Raw genomic sequence first — 24,405 nt, 5'->3', positions numbered from 1 at the left:
CTCCCCTGATAGCTTTCCTATTATTTATCCCTCTGGGAGTATGGACCCAATGTCTGTTGTTTATTATTTATTCATTTTGGATAGAGAAAGAGAGAAATTGAGAGGGGAGGAGGAAAGAGACTGAGAGGCATAGAGGGAGACCTGCAGCATAGTTTCACCGCTCATGAAGCTCTCCCCCTGCAGGTGGAAACCAGTACGCTTGAACTTGGGTCCTTGCACACTGTCATGTATAAGCTCTACCAGGTGCACTGGAGGGAGTAAGTGACAGAACACTATGACAAGCACAGAATTTGTGCCGAGACTCCAGAAATGCTGTTTGCAAGAGACACACCCCCAGACAGGTCTGGTCAACACCACTTGGGGTTTTGGTGGCTTTTATTGACTATCCAGATATTCAAAGTAAATACAGCTTTTAAAAAAGAGAGACAATAAAACATCAGCACACAGGGGGATGAGGGGAGGTGATAAAGGATTCTCAGTGGCTTTCAAATGACAAAACATTTTGTCATATCCAGTGAGGACAGCAGGGGACTGGGGTCTTAAGGTTCGAGGCTTACAGGAGACCATGTGGTTGCTCATTGTGGTGTAACCATGTGGTTGTTCACTGAGGCAGCCCTGTGCTGGGATAGCAGGCAGGGCTGGGAAGACGTGACCTCGCTTTCAGGTAGCTCCTGGGGACTAGGATCCCTCTTCTGAGAAGAACGAGTCACTGAAGGTATGTGTCAGTAGAGGAAGAAGGATCCCAGAGCTCTCCTGCCATCAGGAAGGCTGCTTCTCCTGTCCATGTTACCCAAAGATATCCCGACACATGGCAGACTTCCAAGGAGGCACCCCAAGCCCTGAAATTCATGCCCAACCATGACTGTCCCCCAGTTCAACAGGGATCATAGGCTGTTGGCAAGAGGGTGAGTCCCTCCACAGAGTGACCCAACTCCAGCTGGAAATGGCCCACCCAGCCTTCCAGGCACATGGTGGTTCTCACTGGACAGCAAAGGGGAAGTGGAAGTGCGGGCAGCTGGGTGTGAGGCGGCCCCACTGCGAGGAAAGCACATCTCTCTATACCTTTCCCTCAGCTGGGCAACAGAAATTTGGATGAATGATCACAGCCTCTGCTGGAACCATGACCTCAAACAGTCACCATTAAAGGCTGAAGTGCCTGCTATAGTCTCGCCATTCACCTTATCATTCACCCTTCCTTCCTTCCTTCCTTCCTTCCTTCCTTCCTTCCTTCCTTCCTTCCTTTTCTTGCCACAAGGGTTATCACTGGGGTTCAGTACCAGCACAAGGAATCCACCACTCTCAGTGACCATCTCCTCTTCTTTTATTTGACAGGACAAAGAGAAATTGAGAAGGAAGGAATAGAGAAGGAGAAACACCTGCAGCACTGCTTCACCACTAGTCAAGTTTCCCCCTTGCAGGTGGGAGCCAGGGCCTTGAGCCCAGGTCTTTGTGCATGGTTAACGTCTATGCTCTGATGGGTGCATCATGGCTCAGTCCCCCCCTTACGGTTCCCTCTATATGCAGTTCATGGCTTAGTGCCTGGGAGTCCAGCCTCACCTTCCAGAATGTCTCCTTGAGCTGCCTAATGGGCTGAAACCCCTAAGGCTGTCCTTCCCATCTCTGCCTTCTCTGCTCCTCCCTGCCCCCACCCCCATCCCCGTCCCTCTAAGAACAGAGGAGATGCCCATCTGTAAGCAAGGCAGGTGGCTGCACCTCCACCAGCTCCAGGTCGCTGCAATGCCTCGCCACCAGGGATGAAGGCGGCTCAGTACATCCCAGCCTGGGCTACTTTGTCATCATGCCTCTTTAATGTCATTGCTTCCCGCAGGAGACACCTTAATGCCGTTTTAATTATTTCTTTCCCCTGCTGGGAAACCACCTCCATCGGAACGGCTGTTCTGAACCCGTCCCCAGCCTGGCAGCCTGAAACAGAATATTAAACTGTTTTCTAAAACGTGAGCACTGGCATTCAATTTTGCATTAACAACTCGTGCAACAGCTCCGATCTAAGGCAAGCAGGTGGGAATGAGAGGGGGGCAGGGGGCAGGCAGCAAATGCCCAGGGAGCTCAGGGAAGGAGGGTGGGGATGGCAAGCAGGGACCCCCCAGGGACTGACATGGATGAACCCCCACCTGGTGCACTGTGAGGAGGTGGGGAGAGGGTGACACAGAGCAGAACCCCATGAACCAGCCTGGAAAACCCAACTGGCAGGAGGGTCCTTGTGCCTCTGAGCCAAGGTGGGTGGGTGTCTGAGTGAGTGACATATATTTCCTCTTTCAGTGGGATGCCCCAACAAGGCCTGAGATGGGCACATCCCACTGGGTGAACACCATCACCCCAAAGTGAGCACCTGCAAATAGGACTGTGGACTTGAAGACTGGGGTCTGTGATGGGGAGATGAAGTGAGTGTAAGGTCATTGGGGGCGGTCCTACTTCAAGCTGGGTAGGAAACACACACAGAGCAATGACCATGTTAGAGGACAGGAGAGCAGGAGAGGATAGAGGGAGAAAGACTGCAGGGAAGCCATCCAGACTCCAGCACTGGGTGAACATGAATTTCTGGGGTTCTAGCTGCCTGGTCGGTGGCACTCTGTTATCGTCTCCCAAGAAGACCCACTTTTTTCAAAGTTTCTAAAAAAAACCGCATCTATTCCCCCAACTGGGTCTCTCCTTCAAGTGGTAGCTGCCCCCCACTACCCAGCCCTTTCCATTGTGGTGGCAGCAGCAACAAATACTGTCCTGAGCATCAGCTACCTGTGCAAAGGCTGATGGGAAGCACCACTAAAGTGGCCAAGGAGAAGTCAGGACAGTGGGGTGGATACTCCAGCATTGTGAACTTCTAGGGCTTGAGAGGGGAGTTCTGAAAACTGCAAAAGGCTTTTTCCTTAAAGGCCTTGCATTCTAACACAGCCCCTCCCAGGCGGTGCCCAGAATAGCTAACATGTGCTTCTGGCAGCAGGTGAGGGCGGCTACTCCATCAGGGGCACGCAGGGCTCATCCCCTTTCTCATTCTTGCATCAAGGCCAACAACTGACCGAGCAACCCTTGTGTCTCAGAGGAATTGAGGCCTGGAACACAACGTGAGGGGCTGGGACCCTCCTTCCAAAGGCTACTGCCCAGCACAGAATTACAGGGAGAGAGGAAGGTGCAAAACCAGCAGGGTAAGTGGGGGGAGGGAGGGGGCTGAAGAGCTGGGGGTGGGAATGGAGGCCGGTGTCCCCCCTTCCGGCAGGCATCACATCAGCACTGGCCCCCATAGGGGGTGCAGCCCCGGCTCACTCCACATTCTTATACTTGGTGAAGAGGTTGTACAGGACCCTCAGCGTGGACTTGAGGTCCAGGTTCACCACATCTGCAGGAGGAAACAGAGAAGCTGTTGGTGGGACTGGAGGCCAAGGTCAGGCCTATGTGGGCAGTAGGGGGATGGCAGCTGTGTTCACAGGGATCACACTTGGCCACCATGCAAGAGGCAGTGGCGGTGCCAACTCCAGACCTGGAATGCCACCTAGAATGGCAAGGACAGGGACAACCACCAGCTCTTCCAGGATCTGTACCAGGTGTGGTGACACAGCAGTAGGGCGTTTACAAGGTGCCAGACACCCTTGGGTCAACCCATGTCTGCACCCTTGGCTGGGCCTCCTGGGGCTGCCAGGCCATCCTGACCTTCAGGTCACATGCCAGCAACATGAGGCAGTCACAGCAGGACACACAGGGGTCCCAGGAACTCCCTCTGGGGCTCAGTACAGCCCAGCCACCTTCTTGGCCAGAAAGGCGGCCTGTCCTCCCAGGAGTCTGCCATTTGGTTCTTAACTTCATGTGCCCCAAGTCCCCCCACAGATGATCTGTGGGATCAGCTAAGAGGACCAGGGGACAGTAAGGAGCTCAGATCTTGGAGCTCTCAGGTCCTGGCTCACAGGAAGCCCCTGACACTAACCTAAGGACCCACTTTGAGACTTGCATGCCTCCCTCCAGCAGGTAAATCATAGAGTAGGAAAGGCATCTCTTTTGGGAGAGTGGACTGAGAGGCAAAGTGATCACAGCCATCCCCATATCAGCCCTGGGATGCTGGAACTAGTCCTGCAGGGCAGGAGGGAAGCACAGAGGCCTGACATGCCCCCTCCCACCCCTCATCAGACAGAGCAGAGGGCAGAGGCTAACAGGGAAGAGAAGCACAGGGGAGAGATGGCCTGCCCACTAGCTTCATGTGAAGGCCACAATCCAAACCTCAGAAGCTGAGCTCCACTTCTCAGGTCCCTGGACCTGATACCAAGGTGCCAGGCAGACGTTGGGGAGAGAGGTGAGTGACCCCCAGCTGAGCACAAACAGGCCTCTTAGACACCTGCCTAGGATGCCAGAATCAGCCTTGGGCTCAGACACCCTGAGGCAGCTCTAAGGAGGGGCACAGGGGCTGAGCAGGCCTGCGCCTGGCTCTCCAGCTTCCTGGGGAGAAGAGGGGAGGCTGGAAGAGCCCAAATGGAGGCCCCTCAACCTGTGCTGGGAGACAGCTGTGTCCTTCACTGGTCTTCAGAGCCAAATGCAAGAGCAGGCTGGCCGAGTGGCCATCTGGGGACACAGGGGACCCCATTTCCCTGGCCGTGGGTGAGGAGGGGTGAAGGGAGGCTGCTGAGACTTCCTGGGCAGGGGGAGTGGGTGTCTGGAAGGTAGAGAGTACCCCCCCATCCATGCTGTTGAGATGGTAAGGCCCCAAGTGGGGTCCTGGAGCAGCACCCGGGAATCTGTGCGAGACTGGGCCTGCCAGACCAGCCCGCAGAACCTGGGCCAGCCTGGGCTTGTAGGGGTGCTGGGGCTCACACACCCCCAGCTAACACAGGAGTAGGAAGGACTCCGAATCTCACTCCTGGCTCCCACAGCTTCTGGGGGTCCCGTGGGCATGGGCATGCTGAATGAGTGCTGGGCACGTGAGCCCAATAGTCCCTGAAGTGCTGAGCCTCTGGCAGCCTTCAAGAGAGAGGCACCCTCCCTACCTAGTCACGTGGGCATTAGCTAGAGCCTCCAGTGCAGGAACAGAGGCTGCAGGGCCTGAAGGGGAACAGCCCGAGAGCACACCTGACCTTCAAACTTCCTCTAAGACCTGGTGCTCAGCCCTTCCTGGGCCCCTGCTCCCCGAGTTCCTGAGGAACACCTTACCTTCAGGGCGAGCTTTGGGCTTAGCGAGTCCTCCATCCAGCATCAGCTCAAAGGCAAAGGCCACATTGTGCACCTGCCGAGAGAGGACAGTCAACACAGGACCCACAGAGTCTGTCACTCTGCCTGTGGCCCCAGTTTTCCTGCAATGGGAAGTAACCGTGACCCCATTTTATAAACGAAGGAGCAGAAACCGAGACCCAGACCCTTACCGCTGCCCTGTGCACTAAGCAGACACTGGCCACATGCAGGGACAGTCTCAAGGGGCTGAGTGTGCCAGGGACTGTGGTGACCTGGCTCAGGGCAGGCACTCTGGACCCTGCTAGGCCTGGCAATAAGCCAATATGGCTCCCTGTGTTGGGCAGAAGGGCCCTGGTCCTATCAGATGCCACGGAAGGGACCTGAACTGTCAGGTGCCACAGGAAGATGAACAGGCCCCATCCCCATGAAGTCCTCCCTGAAAGAAAGGCACCAGGGGCCCATGGGAAGTTAGAGTCCTGCTAATGACTGCAAAGGACTCTCAAGCAGAGCCTTCCTCACTGTGTCTAAAGTTCCCCCAATCCCTGAGATGAAGGCTGACATGAACTGTAAGGCAGCCAGATCTCTGACCTTTCCACCTCAGCAGTCAGGGCCAAGCTTCAGCCAGGAGCAAACAAAGCCAGAAGCAGCAAGTAGACCCACCAAGCAGCACTGGCCATACTCCACGGCTGCTCCTGACCCACATCCGGGTCTCTACGAAAATAAAACAACAGGGCAGGGGTCCAGGCAGTGGTGCACCTGGTTGAGCACACACATTACAGTGCACAAGGACCCAGGGTCAAAACCCTGATTCCCACCTGCAGGGGGGAAGCTTCATGACTGGTGAAGCAGTGCTGCAGGTGTCTCTCTTTCTCCCTTTCCTTTCAGTTCCTCTCTAAATGCAAAAAACTGAATAAATAAAAATATTAAAAAGATTTTTAAAAGGCAGCCTTAAAAAAACTTTTCAAGAAAACTAATGGACAAAATCTGAAATAAGCCTCTCCAATTGATTTAAAAAAAATGACAGGGCAGGGGGCTGGAGTGGTGGCACACCTGGTTGAGCACACATGCCACAATGCAGAAGGATCCAAGTTCAACCCCCCTGGCGTCACTCATAGGAGGAAAGCTTCACAAGTGGCAAAGCTGTAGGTGCCCTTCTGTCTCCTTCCCAATCTCCCTTTCTAGATGTCCCTATCAAATAAATAAAGAGTACAATTTTTTTTTGCCTCCAGGGTAATTGCTGGGGACTCTGTGCCTGAACTACAAATCCACTGCTCCTGGAGGTCATTTTTCCATTTTGTTGCCCTTGTTGTTGTTGTTGTCATTTTTATTGTTATTGCCAGATAGGACAGAGAGAAATGGAAAAAGATGGGGAAGACAGAAAAGGGGAGAGAAAAATAGACACCTGCAGACCTGCTTTACCGCTAGTGAAGTGACCCCCTGCAGGTGGGGAGCTGGGGCCTCGGAACTAGGATCCTTACACCAGTCCTTGCGCTTTGTGCTGTGTGCTACCGCCCAGCCCCCTTCAAATATATATTTTTAAATATTTATTTATGTATTCCCTTTTGTTGCCCTTGTTATTTTATTGTTGTAGTTATTACTGTTGTTGTTACTGATGTCATTGTTGTTGGATAGAACAGAGAGAAATGGAGAGAGGGGGAGAAGACAGAGAGAGAGAGAGAAAGATAGACACCTGCAGACCTCTTTCACCACTTGTGAAGCGACTCCCCTGCAGGTGGGGAGCGGGGGCTCAAACCAGGATCCTTACGTTGGTCCTTGGGCTTTGCACCATGTGTGCTTAACCTGCTGTGCTACTGCCCGACTCCCCCCCCCTTTTTTATGACAAGGCAGTATGGATGTCCATAAGCCGAATAAGACACCATAACCTGCCTGACAGCCAGGTGGGGAACCGCCCTATCACAGGGAAAACTGCACTCCATGTGTCATGCTTGGTCCCTGCACACTGACATGGGGGACTTGCCAAGAATATGTCCACAGGAGTCAAAGCTGCATCCTCAAGAAGAGCCCTTATTGTCTACTATTTCCACCAGGGAAAGTCGCAGGAACAAGGGGCAGACAGCGACAGGCCACCCCCTGGGGACTTGGTGCCACCACTAAAAATGTTTTGGACAGCCGGTAAGGCAGCAAAGGACAGAGACGACACAGGCATGTCACAGACAATGGAAGGGTCTACAGACCACTGACACTGGACATTGTTCAAAATGACAGAGGAATAGTGAATTATCTTACTTGGATAGAGCAACCTACGTTCGAGCCTGGCCCCCACCTCACTGAAGAAAGCTTTGGTGCTGTGGTCTCTCTCTCTCTCTCTACCTCTATCTGTCTCTATCAAAAATAAATAAATAAATAAATAAATGACTAGAGTCCCTCTGAACAGACCAGAAGAGAGTACAGCATAGGATTCTTGAAAGTGTCAGGGAGGACTACTAGGTTTGTTGTCCTTTTTTATAAGTCTTATTACTTATTTATATATTTTTATTGCCACCAGGGTTATCACTGGGGCTTGGTGCCAGCACCATGAATCCATTTTTTCCTTTTTTCTCTTTCTATTTTTTGATAGGACAGAGCGAAATTAAGAGGGAAGGGGAAAACAGAGAAGGAGAGCGGAAGATAGAAAACCTGCAGACCTGCTTCACCTGCTCATTAAGCATTCCCACTGCGGGTGGGAAGCAGAAGCTAAAACTCAGTCCTTGAATGTGGTAATGTGTACAATCAACCAGGTGTGCCACCACCTGACCCTGTCCTTTTCTTTTCTTTGTCACTGGCATTATTGCTAGAGCTTAGTGTCTGTCTGACTCTGCCATTCCTGGTGTTTTGTTTTCCACTGCTCATCCTCTGCACTCCCCCCCCCCCCCCCCCCGTGGAGACTGGTGTCTTGAACCTGGGTCCTCGTGCATGGTAACATGTACTCAACCAGGTGAACCACCAGCAGACCCCATACTGGGTTCCTTTTACTGATATCAGCACCATACATAGGGTTGGCAGGACAGCTCACCTGGGCGGGTGCTTGTTTGACCATGTGCACGACCCAGGATCAAGCCCAGGCCCCATCTCACTGTGGGGAAGCTTCAGTGCTGCAGTGTCTCTCTCTCTCTCTCTCTCCCTTGGCCTCTCTCTTGAGAAAAGTCAGAACAGAGTGCTGAAGCGCCAGGGTCAACAAAAAATGCCCGTGCACGTACCTTTTGATCAAAGCTTTCAGGGGTCAGGTAGAAGTTGTGCAGGGGGACGAAGTAGTCTTCCAGGAGGCCCATGAGCAGGACCAGGTATACACCATCTGCAAACTACCAGAGACACACACACTGTCATAGTCCTAGGTTCCGAGTGGAGCTGGCCGGTGCCCCAAATCCCTGTAAAGGACAATGGCCCACCTTGTCCAGCCAGGGGCCCAGCGGCAGGCCAACAGGCCGGGGACCAGGTGTGGCACTCACGTGTGCAGCGGTGGAGAGTGCTGGAGCACAGGGTCGAGACTCTGGGACCAGTGTGGCCTCAGGCCCGGCCTCCTGCTGCTGACTTTGGGGTCAACAAGGGCTCCCTCTCGGAGGCTTCTCCGGTGGAAACACCCAGGATCCAGGGAGTAGGCACTCCACCGGCATCAGCTGTGATCTGACTAACTCAGAGGTTGCTGGCTGTCCTAAGCTTTAGGGCTTTGGCTGCTCGCTCACTTTTAAATAAATAATCCAGTTTTGCATATAAAATGAGTTGAAGAGGAGGGTTGACTTTTCAATTAGTACACTTTTGGACCAAACAATCAAAAATGAAACGTGCGATGTCAGTGAAGCACGAAAAATAAATGCAAACAACCTGTCCATAAAGAGCACATGAAATGGGCCGTGGAGCATCCCCACGTGGAGCTGGACTGTTTTCAGCGGTCCGCAGCACAGATGGCCCAGCCGAGGGCCAGACAAGCCCTTAGCGCGGGTACCCCCAGGCAAGGGGAGGGATTACAAATGGCTTTCATTTGTTTTGCTTATCTGCCACTTCAGGCATTTCCACAGAATCATATTTTTAATTAGAAAAGCAAATGAGACTCACAAAAGGGAGGAAAGAACGCCACCATCCAGGGATTTAAGGAGCCTCAGCCACAAGCGAGGGGGAGATCTGTACCGAGGACGCTAAGGACGCCAAGGATGCCAGACGCGAGCACCCGGCTAATCCTGGGGAAATTATATTTCATCTTGAACGGTTGCCTAGTGCTCAGAATATTTTTTATAATGCTACTTAAGCTGCATGTGCGTGTGTGTGTGTGCGTGCGTGTGTGCGTGTGTGTGTGTGTGTGTGCGTGTGCGTGTGTGTGTGTGTGTAGGGTTGGGGGACACACAATTTCTATCCTCAGGGCAGAACTTGTGTACACTTATGAGCAGAATATTCAGGAAGATTTGCTAGGTGCCGGCTACAGTGCTAGTGCCAAGCATGAGGACCCTGGTGGAGAGCCAAGAAAGAGGGGGCCAGAATATTCTAGCACATCTAGACTCAGGGACTTGCACATACAAAAGCAGGCATGGTCTGCTCCTAGCTGAGCATCAGGGGTTGAACTGAACCTGCATCCCACTCCCACCACCACCCAAAGGAAAAAAATAATAATAATAAGTGCCAGATTGTACCAAAGTAAAAGACTCTGGGGTGGTGGTGGGGGTGATTTTAGGCACTGGAACATGATGGCAGACCTAGTAGGAGTCGAATGGAAATGTGGAATACTGAGAAATGTTAAGACATGTACAAACCACTGTATTATACTATTGACTGTAAACCATTAATCCAATAAAGAATTTTAAAAAAAAATGTGTCAGAGTCTAACCCCTACTACTTGTGCAAGTGACTTTATTTGGAAATGGAAGTTTATTTCCTTTTCTGGATAGACACAGAGAGAAACTAAAAGAGAATGGGGAGTTGAGGAAACAGAGAGAGAGAGAGAGAGAGAGACCCGCAGCCCTGCTTCACTCCTGCTAGAACATCCCTGCCCACCTCCAGGGACAAAGGAGGCTCCGCCCCAGAGCACTGCTTACCTGGGTCTCCAGGTCTGTCACCTCCAGATTCAGCTTGTTGAGGTGAGTGTTCACAAATGTGATGAGGGACTGTGAAGGCGAGCAGACGGGAGTGTGAGCACTCAAGCAGCCCACCCAGGGGAGGCTGCCCGGGCCTCTCCCAGGTGCAATACAAGGCTCACATCACCAGACATGGAATGCCGTCATACCAGCCCTTCCTCAGCTTACACACAGAGGGTGACACTGGCATTGGTCCCACTGGGAGGAGGAGGACACAGTACCAGGTTTAACCATCCCAGAGAAGATGGCTCAGTGTATGTAAGAGGGAAAAGGAGTCAGGGGAAAGGTGGTTATTCCCACAAATGTGACTGCTGTTTCACCACCCCAGGGCTAACTTTCTTCCATTCAAATAGAGGCAGAGAGAAAAGGATAGAAAACACGGCACCAGAGCTTCCCCTGCTTCCATATTACTCCCAGTGTGGTGCTGGAGCTCAAGCTTGAGCTGTACATATGGCACCCTACCCAGTGAGTTCTGGGTAAAACAATTACAGGGGAGTCAGGTGGTAGCGCAGCCGGTTAAGCGCAGGTGGCGCAAACCGCAAGAGCCAGGATCCCAGTTGCAGCCCCCGGCTCCCCTACCTACAGGGGAGTCGCTTCACAGGCAGTGAAGCAGGTCTGCAGGTGTCTATCTTTCTCTCCCCCTCTGTCTTCCCCTCCTCTCTCCATTTCTCTCTGTCCTATCTAACAACGACGACAACAATAACAACAACAATAACTACTACAACAGTAAAAAAACAACAAGGGCAACAAAAGGGAAAATAAATAAATAAATAAATAAAATTTTAAAGTGGTCTGGAAAGTGGTGTAGTGTATAAAGCATTGGACTCTCAAGCATGAGGTCTGGAGTTTGATCCCCGGCAGCACATGTACCAGAGTGATGTCTGGTTCTTTCTGTCTCTCTCTTCCTATCCCTCTCATTGATAAATAAATTAAATATATATTTTTTAATTTTTTTTAAAAAAGAATTACATTATTTTACATGTATCTAGATGCAACCTTGGAGATATATATATATATATATATATATATATATATATATATATAGGGAGAGAGAGAGAGAGAGAGAGAGAGAGAATCATACTTGTCATGGTTTCCATGAACTGAGATTCCAGCCAGGCTTTTTTTCAGAGAAGCAGGAAGTTTCTCCCTCCTCCATTTCTCTCTCAATCTCTCTCTCTCTCTCTCTCTCAATCTCTCTCTCTCTCTCTCTCTCCCTCTCTTCCTCTCTCTCTCTCCCATATTTTTTTTTCTTTTGACAAGACAAAAAGAAATCAAGAGGGGAAGGGGAGGTACAGAGACACCTGCAGCCCTGCTTCGCCTCTTGTAAAATTTCCTCCCTGCTGGTGGGGACCAGGGGCTTGAATCCAAATCCTTATGCACTGTAATGTATACATACACTCAACCATGTATGCCATGGTCCCAAAGCAGGAAGTTTCTAAGCCCTGTTACCTAGGGACCCAGGGTCACCAGCTTCTCCTCTCTGACAAGAGGTTAAAGCTTAGCCAGAAAACTCAACTTAGTGTTCCGGAAGTGTCCCTCTTCCCCCGCTTCCCCCTCTCTTCCCGAAGGAACACTAAGTACCAGCTTCATCCTGCCACCCCAACAAAGGGCACAGTGTCATTTCCTTATTCCTGCTCCTCAAGCAGCCCCAGAAGCTAGTGTGTAGCAGGCACTCTGGGCCCAGGAAGATTCTGGGGTGGAGTTCACTAAGTCACCATATACAACTGCACAGGGCAGCGAGCAGCAGGGGCCCAGAGAAACCCAGAACAACATAAAAGCACACAGAGTGTGCATCAGAATGGAGGCTGGGTGAGCACAGAGAATAAGCAGGGAGCCTCTAAAGACATGGGGGGGGCATTAGCTCTGGCCCCGAGGGGAGCAGCAGATGGGAGAGGAGAGAGGATGCAGTGAGTGAGCAAGCTGGAGGCCAGGGAGACAAGCACGGTGGTTCTGAAAAGGCTTTCATACCTGAAGTTTAGAGGTCCCAGGCTCAATCCCTAGCACTAGCTTAAGCAAGAGGATGCCAAGACAGCCCCAAGGATGGTGTGATGGCTCCAAGGATGCTAAAACAGCCACAAAGATGAGACGGCAGCCGCATCTGGAAGAACCACTGGGAGGGTTCCACTTCTGCAAAGCGCTTTCAAGAACTACCAATCTCACTGTCCCAGACTGAACCAGCCCTTTTCTGGAGTGAGGGTCATGGGAACCTAACTGGTGCTGCTCAGAAATAATAGCAGTAAGTCAATTTTCACTCTGGACAAACTCATTTGAGAAAGGATTCCCACCGAAACTAAAAGCAGGACCTGACTAAATTACAGCAGGAATCTCACATCTCCACTAGAGAGCCTCTACTTCCCCTAGTCCTGGAACCTTTGGATAGGGCCCACTTTCCCGTATGCCTCTCCCAATTCATATCAAATAATATTGCATCTGCCGATCGCAACCTAATCAACGCAACGACTGCCACCTCAACATGCTTCAGCTCAGACTGTGTCCAGAGACTTCACGTGTGGAATGACAACCCTTCAGCTTCATTACTTGGGTGAGACCTTTCCTTTCATAGTATTCTCTAATTCCATCCCAGGTGGTTCACTTTCTAACAAAGTCCCAAAACCTAGATATACACCAGTTTCAGTGAGAGAGAGCATATGTTCACACGTATCCATAAACTACTTCAAAATATATACCTGAAAGCAGAAGTACACTAGAGTTTTCAGTGAGTACCCCCCTAACACTTCCTCTCCACTATTCCAAGCTTTGGGTCCATGATTTCTCAACAATTTGTTTGGCTTTGTATGTTAACTCTCTTTTCAGTCGCCAGGTTTCAGATGCCATCAGGATGCCGGCCAGGCTTCCCTGGACTGAAGACCCCACCAATATGTCCTGGAGCTCCGCTTCCCCAGAGACCCACCCTACTAGGGAAAGAGAGAGGCAGACTGGGAGAATGGACCGACCAGTCAATGCTCATGTTCAGCGGGGAAGCAATTACAGAAGCCAGACCTTCTACCTTCTGCAACCCACAATGACCCTGGGTCCATGCTCCCAGAGGGATAGAGAATGGGAAAGCTATCAGGGGAGGGAGTGGGATATGGAGATTGGGTGGTGGGAACTGTGTGGAGTTGTAACCCTCCTACCCTATGGAGTTGTTAATTTATCTTTTCTTAAATAAAATAAAAATAAATAAAAATTTAAAAAAGGATTCCCACCAAGCCCCCAAAGGAAGAATAAGATTGCAGCTGGCTCACCCCGGGCCCTGAGAAGCCTGCATCCAAACCCAGTCTGGGGGCTCTACCAGGCAAAAGAGCATTGTCCCCTAGGTCTGAACCTTGATTCCTTAAGGGGGGTGGGGAACAGACCCTCCTGGCAGATAACTCCCTAGACATGCATCACTCCCCAGTGCCCCACTACAGCCTAGATTCATGGAGGTTTTCCATTCATGGATTTGCCAGCAGACTGCTTGGATGAAGCTGGAGGGTCTGTGCGCCATGCACCAGCCTCTGGAGGGTACAGATGCCAATGCCACACGCACACAGTCAGCGCTCCACCCCACCCCCAAACCCCTGCAGGCTGTGAATGCAGTGCCACAGCAAACAGGCGGGGGTTCCCTGCAGACTGACACACTTAGAAATATTTCCACCTGGGAAAAAGGCCCTGAGTGGGAACCAGCTGTCACAAGGTGCCTGCAGGCAGGCTGGCTAATTCACTCCATGGCATGGGGGTAGGAGGGGCCCCAGGAAGATGCCCAGAGAGCAAAGTTACAAGGTGCTAATGGTATGCACCGTCGTTAAGGGTTTGACTATAATTACACTTCCATCCACACAGCAAACATGTCAGAGATTTCAAACACTTTCCCACCTTCTGCCCAGTGTGGAGTTCAAGCTGGGGGAAAAAAAAAAAAAAGGCTGGGTGGGAGGGGCAGGCAGGAACTCAGGAGAGCTCACCTTCTTCACCAAGTTGAGCTTGTCTGGGGCGTGGTCGAAAAGGGTGTCGAAGGCATCACGTTCTGTACAGACACAGGGAGAAGAGTTTGTGGATGTGCCACCTCTAATCTCCGCCCAGCCTTTCTCCCTCCCAAGAGCCCATCAGACCTAACAGACTCTGAGTAATCAACACCCCAGCACTTCACTCTCCCTCCAGTTTCCCAGCTGTTCTCGTGGCACAAGATGACCACAGGGCCTTTGCACCTACCATTCACTTGTCTCATTTTCCTTCAGGCCGCTGGTAGATGTCCCCTCCTCTGAGGGGGCCCTGTTCACCATCAGTGTCTAGACCCCCCCCCATCTGTCCATTTTCCTGGGACACTTTTACCCGTTCGTTTGTCTTGGTGCTGGGGATTGAGTGAAGGGTATTGTTCCCAGGAAGCCTGCTCTCTGCCCTTGGGCTCTGGCCCCTGGCCTGGGGCACCTTTATATGGCTCTAGTGATGACCTGTCAGCACATTTTACTCTCAGAGTATCAGACTGTCAGCTTCCTGAGGGCAGGGGCCTCTGCTTGGCTGTCCCCAGAACAGAAGGCAGGAGTGCCCCTGAGCACCTGCTCCAGGCTCTCCCCACAGCCTCCCTGACAGGTGCCCCACACTGGGAACACCTGCAGGGACAGTGACCTTCTCCTTTGCCAGTCTGAAGTGGCCCAAAGACTGCCTCAGGACCACAGACCTGGCAGAAGCAGGGCACAGGGAGCGATGAGAAAGACAAGGCAGGCTGTGGGCCTGAGGAAGTGGGAGGGCTGGGTCTCCTGCAAGAAGCAGCCAGCTCCCCCGGCAGGTGGCCAGGAGAGACCAGTGGATGCTAGAAGTCTAGGCCCTGGGAGGCAGCTCACACCCTGCCCTGCTCTGCCATGCCCAGCCCAGTCCAGCCCAGCCCAGGCCAGGCCATCTCCTCCTGGGACTCAGGAACTGGGGAGGGGAGGAAGATGCATGTGTGCATGTGTGTGCATGTGCAATGGTGTGCACACAGGGATTTATTCATTTATTACCAGGGCACTGTTTCTAGCTCTGGCTTATGGTGCTGCAGGGAACTGAACTGGGACTTTGAAGCCTTGGGTATGATAGTCTCTTTGCACAACCATTATGTTATCTACCCTCACCCGCACCAATGGGTTAAAATATATGTATGTGTGTATACATATATATATATATTACTGGATAGAGACAGAGAGAAATAAGGGGGGGAGATAGAATGGGAGAAAGAGAGACATCCACAGCACTGCTTCACCCATTCACAAAGCTTCCCTTCTGCAGGTAGAGACCCCCTGGGGCTTGTACCTGGGTACTTGTGCACTGTGACAAGTGTTTAGCCAATGGGAATACTTAGCAAAGTCCCCATTAACCTCACAGTTAGGTTGGCTGGGCGTAAGGGGGCACAGAGGGTCGGAGGCCCCACTTCCAACCCTCTACATCTGGGGAAAGCCTTGACCTCTGGAACCAAAATAGACCCAGATTCCAAGCCCCACAGCTTCAGGCCGTAGCTGCTCTCCCTGCCTTGCCTCCTCCTCTGTACAGCCAGGTAAAAATAGCCCCACATCACCAGCGGCCTAAGAATGGAAGAACATGGTGACTCAGGGACATGACTTGTCTACACAGTTCGCTGGCTCCCTGGCATCTCCATGCCTGGTCTCCCTCCTCAGTCCCCAAGGATGGTCACAGGAACAAACAAGAAACAAACAAAGAAACAAGAAGCAGCTGAGCCCCCAGGGAGGGGTGCAGGCGGGCAGAAGGCAGCTGGGTAAATCAAGGCAGCACAAAGAGGAAAGGTGTCTCAGAAGACACGGGGAGGAAGTGGGAGAGAGGGGCAAATCAACCAGCATGTACCACATCTGCCCTGGTTCAACATCCATAGATGCTGGGTTGGCGTCCAAATACAATCTGAGTCCAGGCCTTTGAAACTGGAAGCTGGGGGATGGGCGGTAGCACAGCAGGTTAAGCACACATGGCATGAAGTGCAAGGACTGGCTTAAGGATCCTGGTTCAAGCCCCTGGCTCTCCACCTGCAGGGGAGTTGTTTCATGGGCGGTGAAGGAGATCTGCAGGTGTCTATGTATCTTTTTGTTTTTAAGTTACTTGTTGTTTTTTAATTTTTTAATTATCTTTATTTATTTATTAGATAGAGACAGTCAGAAATGGAGAGGTAAGGGGGTGGTAGAGATGGGAGAGAGACAGAGAGACACCTATAATCCTGCTTCACCACTTGCAAAGCTTTCCCCCTGCAGGTGGGGACTAGGGGCTCGAACCCAGGTCCTTGCGCATTACGACATGTGCACTCAACCAGGTGTGCCACCACCTGGCCCCGGTGTCTATCTTTCTCTCTTCCTCTTTGTCTTCCCCTCCTCTTTCAATTTCTCTCTGTCCTAACCAACAGCAATAAAACAATAACAACAACAATAACAAGGGCAACAAAATGGAAAAAATGGCCTCCAGGAGCAGTGGATTCATAGTGTAGGCACCAAACCCCAGCAATAACCCTGGAGAAAAAAAAAAAAAACTGGAAACTGCTCAAAATTTTTGAATGTCATATGGAGGTAGCTACGATTACAGGGGAAGAGAGGATTGAATCTGAATAAGAAGGGGCAACTATGTATAAATGTGGACAGATACTTGTAGAAAAGATGGTTGGCCCATGTCTACAACTTGAGGGGAACTGTGGTGAATTGCAGTGGGGAGAGTGAAGACTCAGAGCTTTGGTGGTGGGAATGGTATGGATTTAAACCCCTGTAATTCTGTAATATAAAATTTTTTTAATTTTTAAAAAAATTCTGAATGTCTCTCTGCTCTGGAGGAGCTGTGAGAGACAATGAAAGTGAAGCTTTCACAGGGTAAAGGAGCTGTCCACGGAATGGGGGTGGGGGAAGCTCCTGTTTGCCCCAGACCCCCCCCCAATTTCCACTGTCACTCAGCACACATGTCCAGAGACAGTTTTTTTTAAATATTTTTATTTATTTATTCCTTTTTTGATGCCCTTGTTTTTTATTGTTGTAGTTATTATTATTGTTGTTCTTATTGATGTCGTTGTTGGCTAGGACAGAGAGAAATGGAGAGAGGAGGGGAAGACGGGGGGGAGAGAAACATATAGACACCTGCAGATCTGCTTCACTGCCTGTGAAGTGACTCCCCTGCAGGTGGAAAGCCGGGGGCTGGAACTAGGATCCTTACGCTGGTGCTTGCACTTCGCACCATGTTTGCTTAACCCACTGCTCTACCGCCCAACTCCCGTCCAGAGGCAGTTTAACTTACATGTCATCCTATATTCCAGCCACTTGTGTCATTTAATTTTATTTTTATATATCTATTTATTTATGCCAGAGCACTGCTCGGCTCTTGCTTCGGTGGTACAGGGGACTGAACCTGGGGCCTCAGAGCCTCAGGCATGAAAGCAATTTTCTGCATAACTGCTATGCTGTCTCAGCTCCCAACCCTCTTGTCATTTTATCTGTTTGGTCCCTGATGGCATCCAACTTTGGGAAAAAGGATGGGAGGACCCATAAGGAAGACCTCAGAAAGGAGACCTGGTGTGTAGCCAGTCTTCTTGCAGAGCATTCCAGGAGGAGGGAACAGAGGGTGCAAAGAGCATGGAAACCCAGGGTGGCGCCCACCTGCTGGAGTCTGTAGGGGCACTGAGAGGGGCTCTACCCAGGGGGTAAGAGCTGTGGCAGAGAGTGGGGTATGCCAGGGGAGTGTCCCCAACAATCTCTGTTGGCAGACCCGAGAAACTCAGGAAGGGGTTCCAGACAGAAAGGGGGAGACAGGAGGGGTGCCTGCATAGGAGAGGCAGCCACTGCACTTGTTGCCATGGAAACCAGGCTACAGCTCCCCAGCTTTTCGGGGTAGAGGAGGGCCTCCCATCCTACTACTGCCAAGATAGTGGAGGCTGAGGAGGGGGCTGGAGGCAAACTGGGCACCCCCTCCCCCCCCACACACACACCCATCTCAGCGTGCTCCCATCCCAAACTCAGGTGAAAACAGATGAGGACGTCCATGAGCAGACATGAGCCAAGCAGGGTGGGAATCTACCTGCTATTCTGGACACTTCTGGAACATCCACAGCCCAGGGCTGGCTGCAGCACGAAGAGGGAGAAATGGCTGCAGGCCCTGGAAGCAGTACAAGGAACCTCATGCAAAAGGAAAGTAGGAAGTGCTCTGGGGGTGATGGAATGAATGCCCTGGCACTGCCCGTTCTGCCAGGCACGTGGAAGGGTTGATGCAAGCCAGGCAGGACAGGGCAAACCAGAAGATGAAAATTATGATACAGGGGTCACAGAGACTCTCCCAAGAAAGTGACATTTAGGCAAGGCTTGGAGGAGCAGAAGTGAGCCATGGAGGACTTTGGAGGGAGAGCAATTCAGCAGGAAGATAGTGCAAGAAGAATAGACGTCCTAGAGTCCTGATGGGGCGGGCAGGAGGGACGGAGGGTAGAAGGTGGCACAGTGAGTAAGGTGCTGAACTCGGAAGCATGAGGTCCAGTACTCAATCTCCTGCATCCCACAAGCCAGTGACACTCTGATTCATTCTTTCTGGGCTAGGGAGGCAGCATAATGGTTCTGCAAAAAGACTTTCATGTCTGAGGCTCCAAATGTCCCAGGTTCAATCTCGTACACTACCATACGCCAGAGCTGAACAGTACTCTGGAAAAAGACACAAACACCCGAGGTGTTCTGAAAGCAGGAAGTGCATATGAGGGGGAGGAGGGCTACAAGGGAATCAATTGAGGGGCATCTGAAGGGACTCAGAGGCCCCTGCAAGGCCGAGGTGTTGGCATAAGCCAAGATGGGAGGTAGGGAGGAGTGGAGGTAAAGGGCTGCTTGAGGAGTTCTCACCCCAGCAAGGGTGCAGAGGAAGCAGCAGCAGCACCAGGGGAGACAGGAAAGGAGGGAAGGACAGGCTGGGCGGAGGCCTGGCGGCCTGGCTGTGCCCTACAGCCGCAGGTCTGAGTAAGCAGGAGCTGGGTTTATGTCATCAGGAAGAGCCCAGCCAAGGCGGAACTAATTGCCTGTCACCCACTAATAGCCTGTTTGCATGTCACAAACACAGGCGCCTGCATGGGAAAAAGAAACAGCTCCACAGCTCCATGGCTGCCCTTGATTCTGAGCCCAGGCCCCAACCTCCACAGCTCGGGGCACTGTCTGAGCACTTCTGCCTGAGGCTGTGGGGTTTCCTGGTTCTGGGGTGCTGCACAGCTCAAACTGAGTCAATTCTTTTAAGTCCCCAAACCTCCAACGATCCCAAGCACAGAAATGACAGCTCCACAGGAAAACAAAGAGTGGGAGATAGCTCACCCATGAGTAAGGATCCAGGTTCAATCCCCGCCCCCGAACACCACACGGGTAAATCCTAGAAGAAGCTCCACGAACGGTGGAGTGGTGTTGTGGTGAGGTCTCCTTTGCTCTCTCCTGCTCTGTCTCTCTCTGTCTGAAGTTTAAAGGGGTGGGGAGAGTTCACCAAGAACAGTGGGATCACATGAGCATGAGGCCTATTGAGACCCCCACACCACCCCTCAATAATGCTCTGAGCCCCTGTCTCATCACCTCTATGGCTTCAGGGGGCATTCCTGTGGGGACAAGCAGGTCACCAAGGACACAGTATCTGGATACCTGTCCCTTCTGGGTGGCCCCTACTAGCAGGGCTGGGCTGCCCTAAACGCAGTCCCTTGGGTGTCCCACACTGGACAGGACCAGAGTGCCCCTGGCTGGCTGTCCCCTCCCCTCCTGGAAGCCCCCCAGAGTCAGACACCAGCCCTGCAGGGCCCCTCACTGCTGCTTGGTGCTCCACAGGAGGCTCCCACCCCTCTCCCTGGTTCTCAATGGGACTGTTGGGTTTTTAAATAATAAAGACATTTTTAAAAAAAACTGAATTGCAACTTGAGAGAGAAAAGAAAAAAAAAAAAAAACAATAAAGAGGGACTTTCCCCAGCACAGCTCCAGGCCTGCTTGGGAAAGCGTAAGGACCTCTAAGGGCTGTGTCTGCTCATGATGAACACCACCTACAACGGAGGGCTACAGCCCCTCTTTCAACACAGGCTGCAGTGCCGACCCCACAGTCACCAGGAAATGCCACAGACGATGGTGAAGCCAGGGCATGACTGGGGCTGGGCTCCCTCTCCTGAGTATTCTGAAGCCAGGGAGCAGCTCCCTCCCACAGGGAACTTGGGTTCCGCTCTCACACTCTTAACCACCCCCAACATGGCTCACAGAAGACCCCCTCCCTGCTCAGAGGAGAATGCAGTGGGGGAGAGCTCCTGGCTTTCTGTGTTAAACTATTTCTCAAAGCAGTGAGGTAGCTGAGCTGGTTTTCCACCACCCAAGGGTTTAAACACAGCCATAGGCTGCTAGCTAGACCCTCATTGAGTGGGCATGTGAGGATGTGTGTGTGTGTGGGGGGGGAGATCAATCCTTCTGTGGGAGGATGGCTGACAATGAGCAGCACTAAGCAAGCAGGGCCTGGAGAACAGATGCAGCACTATGGACAGCATGCCACAGTACCCAGGTGGAGAGCAGGGAGGTGAAGGGGTAGGTGAAAGCAGGCCCAGAGGGGCCCAGCACCAAGACTGCCTAACTCCACAGAGCTCATTAAGCCAGAGACTTTAAAGGTGGTGATGGGGGGGGGGGGGCATCTGAGACAGAATCTCCCATTCAGTCCAGAAGGGCCCACCATGCCCTCAAATCAAGCCACTACCTTCTCTTGCCCTGTCCTGGCTTTACTCCCTGCCCAGGCAGAAGCCAGTGTCACAGCCCTGTCATGTCCCTGTCCTCCATGTCTCCCCTGAGCACCCAGCTCTGAGGTGCAAACCCAGAGTACAGGTGCAGGGAGATGACACACTTCTGCCACGGTCCCAGAGATGTGGGAATAAGTCCCAGCCCCTCCACCAGGCCCTGCTGTCCCCAAGTGGCTGGTGATCCTCAGAGCTTCCCAGGCTGCCCCAAAGTGCCATGTCCTCAGAGTCCCTCCTGCCCATACCCAAGAAGTTACTCACCAAAGCGTCCCACCATCATCCTGCAAACAAGCAGAGAGCAGTCAGAGTGGCCTGGAACAGCCTGACATAATAAGCAGCATGAATTCACGGCTGGGAGTGAAAACTGAAAGCCCTTATCTGCCCAGTGAGAGGGCTGTTCACAAAGACCCAAGTCCCAGGGCCAGGTGGTGGCACACCTGTTTAAGTGCCCATGCTATGATGCTCAAGGATCTGGGGTTCAAGTCCCATCTCCACTTGCGGGGGCAGGGGGTGTGGTGGTGGTAAGCTTCACAAGTAGTGAAGCAGTGCTGCAGGCGTCTCTCCTCTCTCTATCTCCCCCTTCTCTCTCAATTTCTGTTTCTATATAAAAATAAATAAATAAATAATAATAAATAAGTCGGCAGTAGCACAGCAGGTTAAGCACAGGTGGTGCAAAGCGCACAGACCAGTGTAAGGATCCCAGTTCGAGCCCCCGGCTCCCCACCTGCAGGGGGGTCGCTTCACAGGCGGTGAAGCAGGTCTGCAGGTGTCTATCTTTCTCTCCCCTTCTCTGTCTTCCCCTCCTCTCTCCATTTCTCTCTGTCCTATCCAACAACAACGACATCAATAACAACAACAATAAGAACTACAACACTAAAAAAACAAAGGCAACAAAAGGAAATAAATAAATATTTTTTAAAAATAACAATAAAAGCATGCATACACACACATACACACCCCAAGTCCCATTCCCATCAACTCTGCCCTGCTCTACCCACAGGGGAGACACAGTTACATGGGTGCCGGTATGACACCAACAGGTCATCTCTGTCTTCACTTAAACCACTCCTATAGGACCAGTGGGCAGGTTACCACAGTCAAGGACATTTGGGCAGAAAGTAGGTCTTCTGCCCATCGCGAGTGAGGTCCTACTGACTGTGCAGGAAGCTCTGTCAGGGAATTACGTAGTTTAAGGGTCCAGAGATGCTAGCAGAACTGACAAGCAAGCCAACAATTCCTGTGGGCAAACACAGAGGACTTCCTGGAGGCAGTGACCTCAGAACTGCCTCTACAAAGTGAAATGGGAAGATGTGGTAGCTAGATGGGAGGTGAGGAAAGCAGCTTAGGGTTCTAAATGTAGATCTTGCTCTGCAGGGTGATGAGCTCTGAAGGGATGCAGCCAGGATAAGCAGAGGTAGGCAAGCCAGCACTGAGAGGCTGTGGCAGGCAGAGGCCCAGTTAGATGCTCTAGCAGAGCTGCTGTGGCCACACAGAGGGGAAGAGAAGGGAGAGAGAGGATGCTGAAGCCAGGGCTCATGTCTCCATAGACACAGTTCACTTCTCCTGGTCTCTTGCCAGTTAGATGCTACCCCCATCCCCACTCCAAGACAGGAGCCTCATCTGACCCACCTCAGTCCTTTCATGAGCACACACAGTAGGCCCTCTGGTGGCTGCTGTCACTTGGTAAGGCCACTCTCCCCTGCCCCGATACAGAGACTACAGAGACGCTAACCCCCCCCTCCCCACCCTGTTGCCTACTTATAGTTCTCATCCCACTGGAGATCTCTAATCAATCCACACCTTCTCCCCACGGCTGCACACCTGTTTGTATGCCCTTGCCACTGTCCCCCACCACCCGGAACATACACACACACAGGCACAGGCACAGGCAGGAAGAACTGGCCTGGCGACCCACCATCCCCATCAAACTGGCCTCATGACATATGCTCTGATCGTCAGAATACCAGGACAGGACACAGCATGTGCAGGGGACCTGCAGCTGCCCTCCTAGCCCCTCAGAGCCCTGAATCTATTTCCACAGGATGACAGACAGTTAGAGGGACAGAGGCCTGCCAGCAGCCAGAACCACGTACATGTGTGCATGGGAGAGGAGTGTCTTGGGCCACCTTGACCCAACCACACCCTCGGATGTCTGCTCCCCTCCACTAGCCTAATAACCACCTGCCCAGACGGCTGACCTACGATCAGCAGGCAGCTTGGCTGTCCTTTTAGACCATTCACATGTGTGTGGGGGGGGCGGGGTGAAAACAGATGCCCCCCACACCTGACTCCTCTCAAACTGCCCCTCTCTCACTCCTAAACGGGGCAAGCCAACTGATCGGCTCCCACACCAGGGACAGCACCGTGTCCCCACGCCCCTCACCCTGCAGGTTGGGAGTAGGTGCACACACCCAGCAGGGTCCCGTCAGCCTCTCCGCCCCCCGCCACCTGACAGCATGCTGCAGCAGCAGCTAGGTCAGCTCCCGCTTCTGGGAGCCCACTCAGGCATTCATGGCACTGTCATTCACCAGTGACTCATGCCTGGTGAGCGGGGAAGACAAGGGTGGCACTGAGATGATGGCCTGTTCAGTGTCAGCTGAAATGGGTTTGCCCCATGGCACAAGCACACAACACTGGGGAATCACCTCTCCCCCTCCGGAAGGCCTTACACAGACAGACTGACCACCTGGCCCAGCCCTCTGCACAGACGCCACATCTTCCAGGCTTCTGGACGGCTGTTGCCAGGGAGGGAGGCAGCTGAGTGGCACAGTGCAGGATTTGCAGGGCTGAGCCAGGGTAGTACTTACTCGGTGGTGGTGGTCAGCTCCTCCGTGATGTGGCTGGAGTGCAGCAGCCCCTCCCGCTTCTGGAAGTCAAAGGAAGCAGTGAGTGCAGGGGCAGGGACGACTGGGTAGGACCAGGAAGCCATATGGGCAGAGTAACCCATCCCAGTAAAGAGACACCTGTCAATCCCCAAGCCAGATCTGAATTGGGGGCAGGGGGTAGTAGCCCCCTATATATAGAGGCACACTCACTGTCCCTATATTCCCTACTATTCCCCACATGCCTCTGAGATGGGCAGCTGGCAAGGGAGGGGAGGAAGATGTCTCAGGAGAAGTGTCCCGAGGCCGGGACAGGGGTGGGGGGGGGCCCGCGGTAGAGATAGCAACAGCAGAAGCAGCACAGGGAACTGTGTGTGTGCTCTGGGCTGATGATGAGGGTGGGCAGCCAACCCACTACTCCTCAGCACTGGCATCGTGCAGAACGGGGGGAGGAGAGGAGGCCACAGGGATGGGGGGAGAGTGCTGACCTAAAAGGCTGGGTGTCCTGACAAGAAGAGAAAACAGAGGCAGAGAAAACCAAACAGGGAGGGGAGAGGCCCCGGGCACAGGTGAAGGGACAGCTAAGGAACACAAGGGCCAGCAAAGGGAAGGAAGAGTCCTGCCACACCCTCTCCCACGCCCACCCCTGCCCCTGTCT

At 52.4% G+C, this 24,405-nt stretch overlaps 1 protein-coding gene across 3 annotated transcripts in view; it reads right to left on the bottom strand.

The window, feature by feature from the left end:
- Positions 1-357: 357 nt before the first annotated feature.
- The window catches only part of PARVB (parvin beta), a 117,750-nt gene continuing 93,702 nt past the window's right edge, over positions 358-24,405 (bottom strand). For 2 of the 3 annotated variants that reach the window (XM_060189127.1, XM_060189128.1), the window contains exons 7-13: positions 23,733-23,791; positions 21,187-21,206; positions 14,168-14,229; positions 10,188-10,256; positions 8,364-8,465; positions 5,149-5,221; positions 358-3,352 (exon numbers count right to left, since the gene is read on the bottom strand). In XM_060189127.1, coding sequence (XP_060045110.1) covers positions 3,276-3,352; positions 5,149-5,221; positions 8,364-8,465; positions 10,188-10,256; positions 14,168-14,229; positions 21,187-21,206; positions 23,733-23,791 — 462 coding nt within the window. In that variant the 3' untranslated portion in view covers positions 358-3,275. Of the gene's footprint in view, positions 3,353-5,148; positions 5,222-5,754; positions 5,878-8,363; positions 8,466-10,187; positions 10,257-14,167; positions 14,230-21,186; positions 21,207-23,732; positions 23,792-24,405 lie in introns of all 3 variants that reach the window. The other variant, XR_009549428.1, reaches the window with a different exon arrangement.

The sequence above is a fragment of the Erinaceus europaeus genome, chromosome 4, assembly GCF_950295315.1.
Source record: "Erinaceus europaeus chromosome 4, mEriEur2.1, whole genome shotgun sequence".
Classification (NCBI taxonomy): domain Eukaryota; kingdom Metazoa; phylum Chordata; class Mammalia; order Eulipotyphla; family Erinaceidae; genus Erinaceus; species Erinaceus europaeus.
Note: the sequence above shows the minus strand (reverse complement) of the source record. Positions and strands in the feature narration are given on the sequence as shown.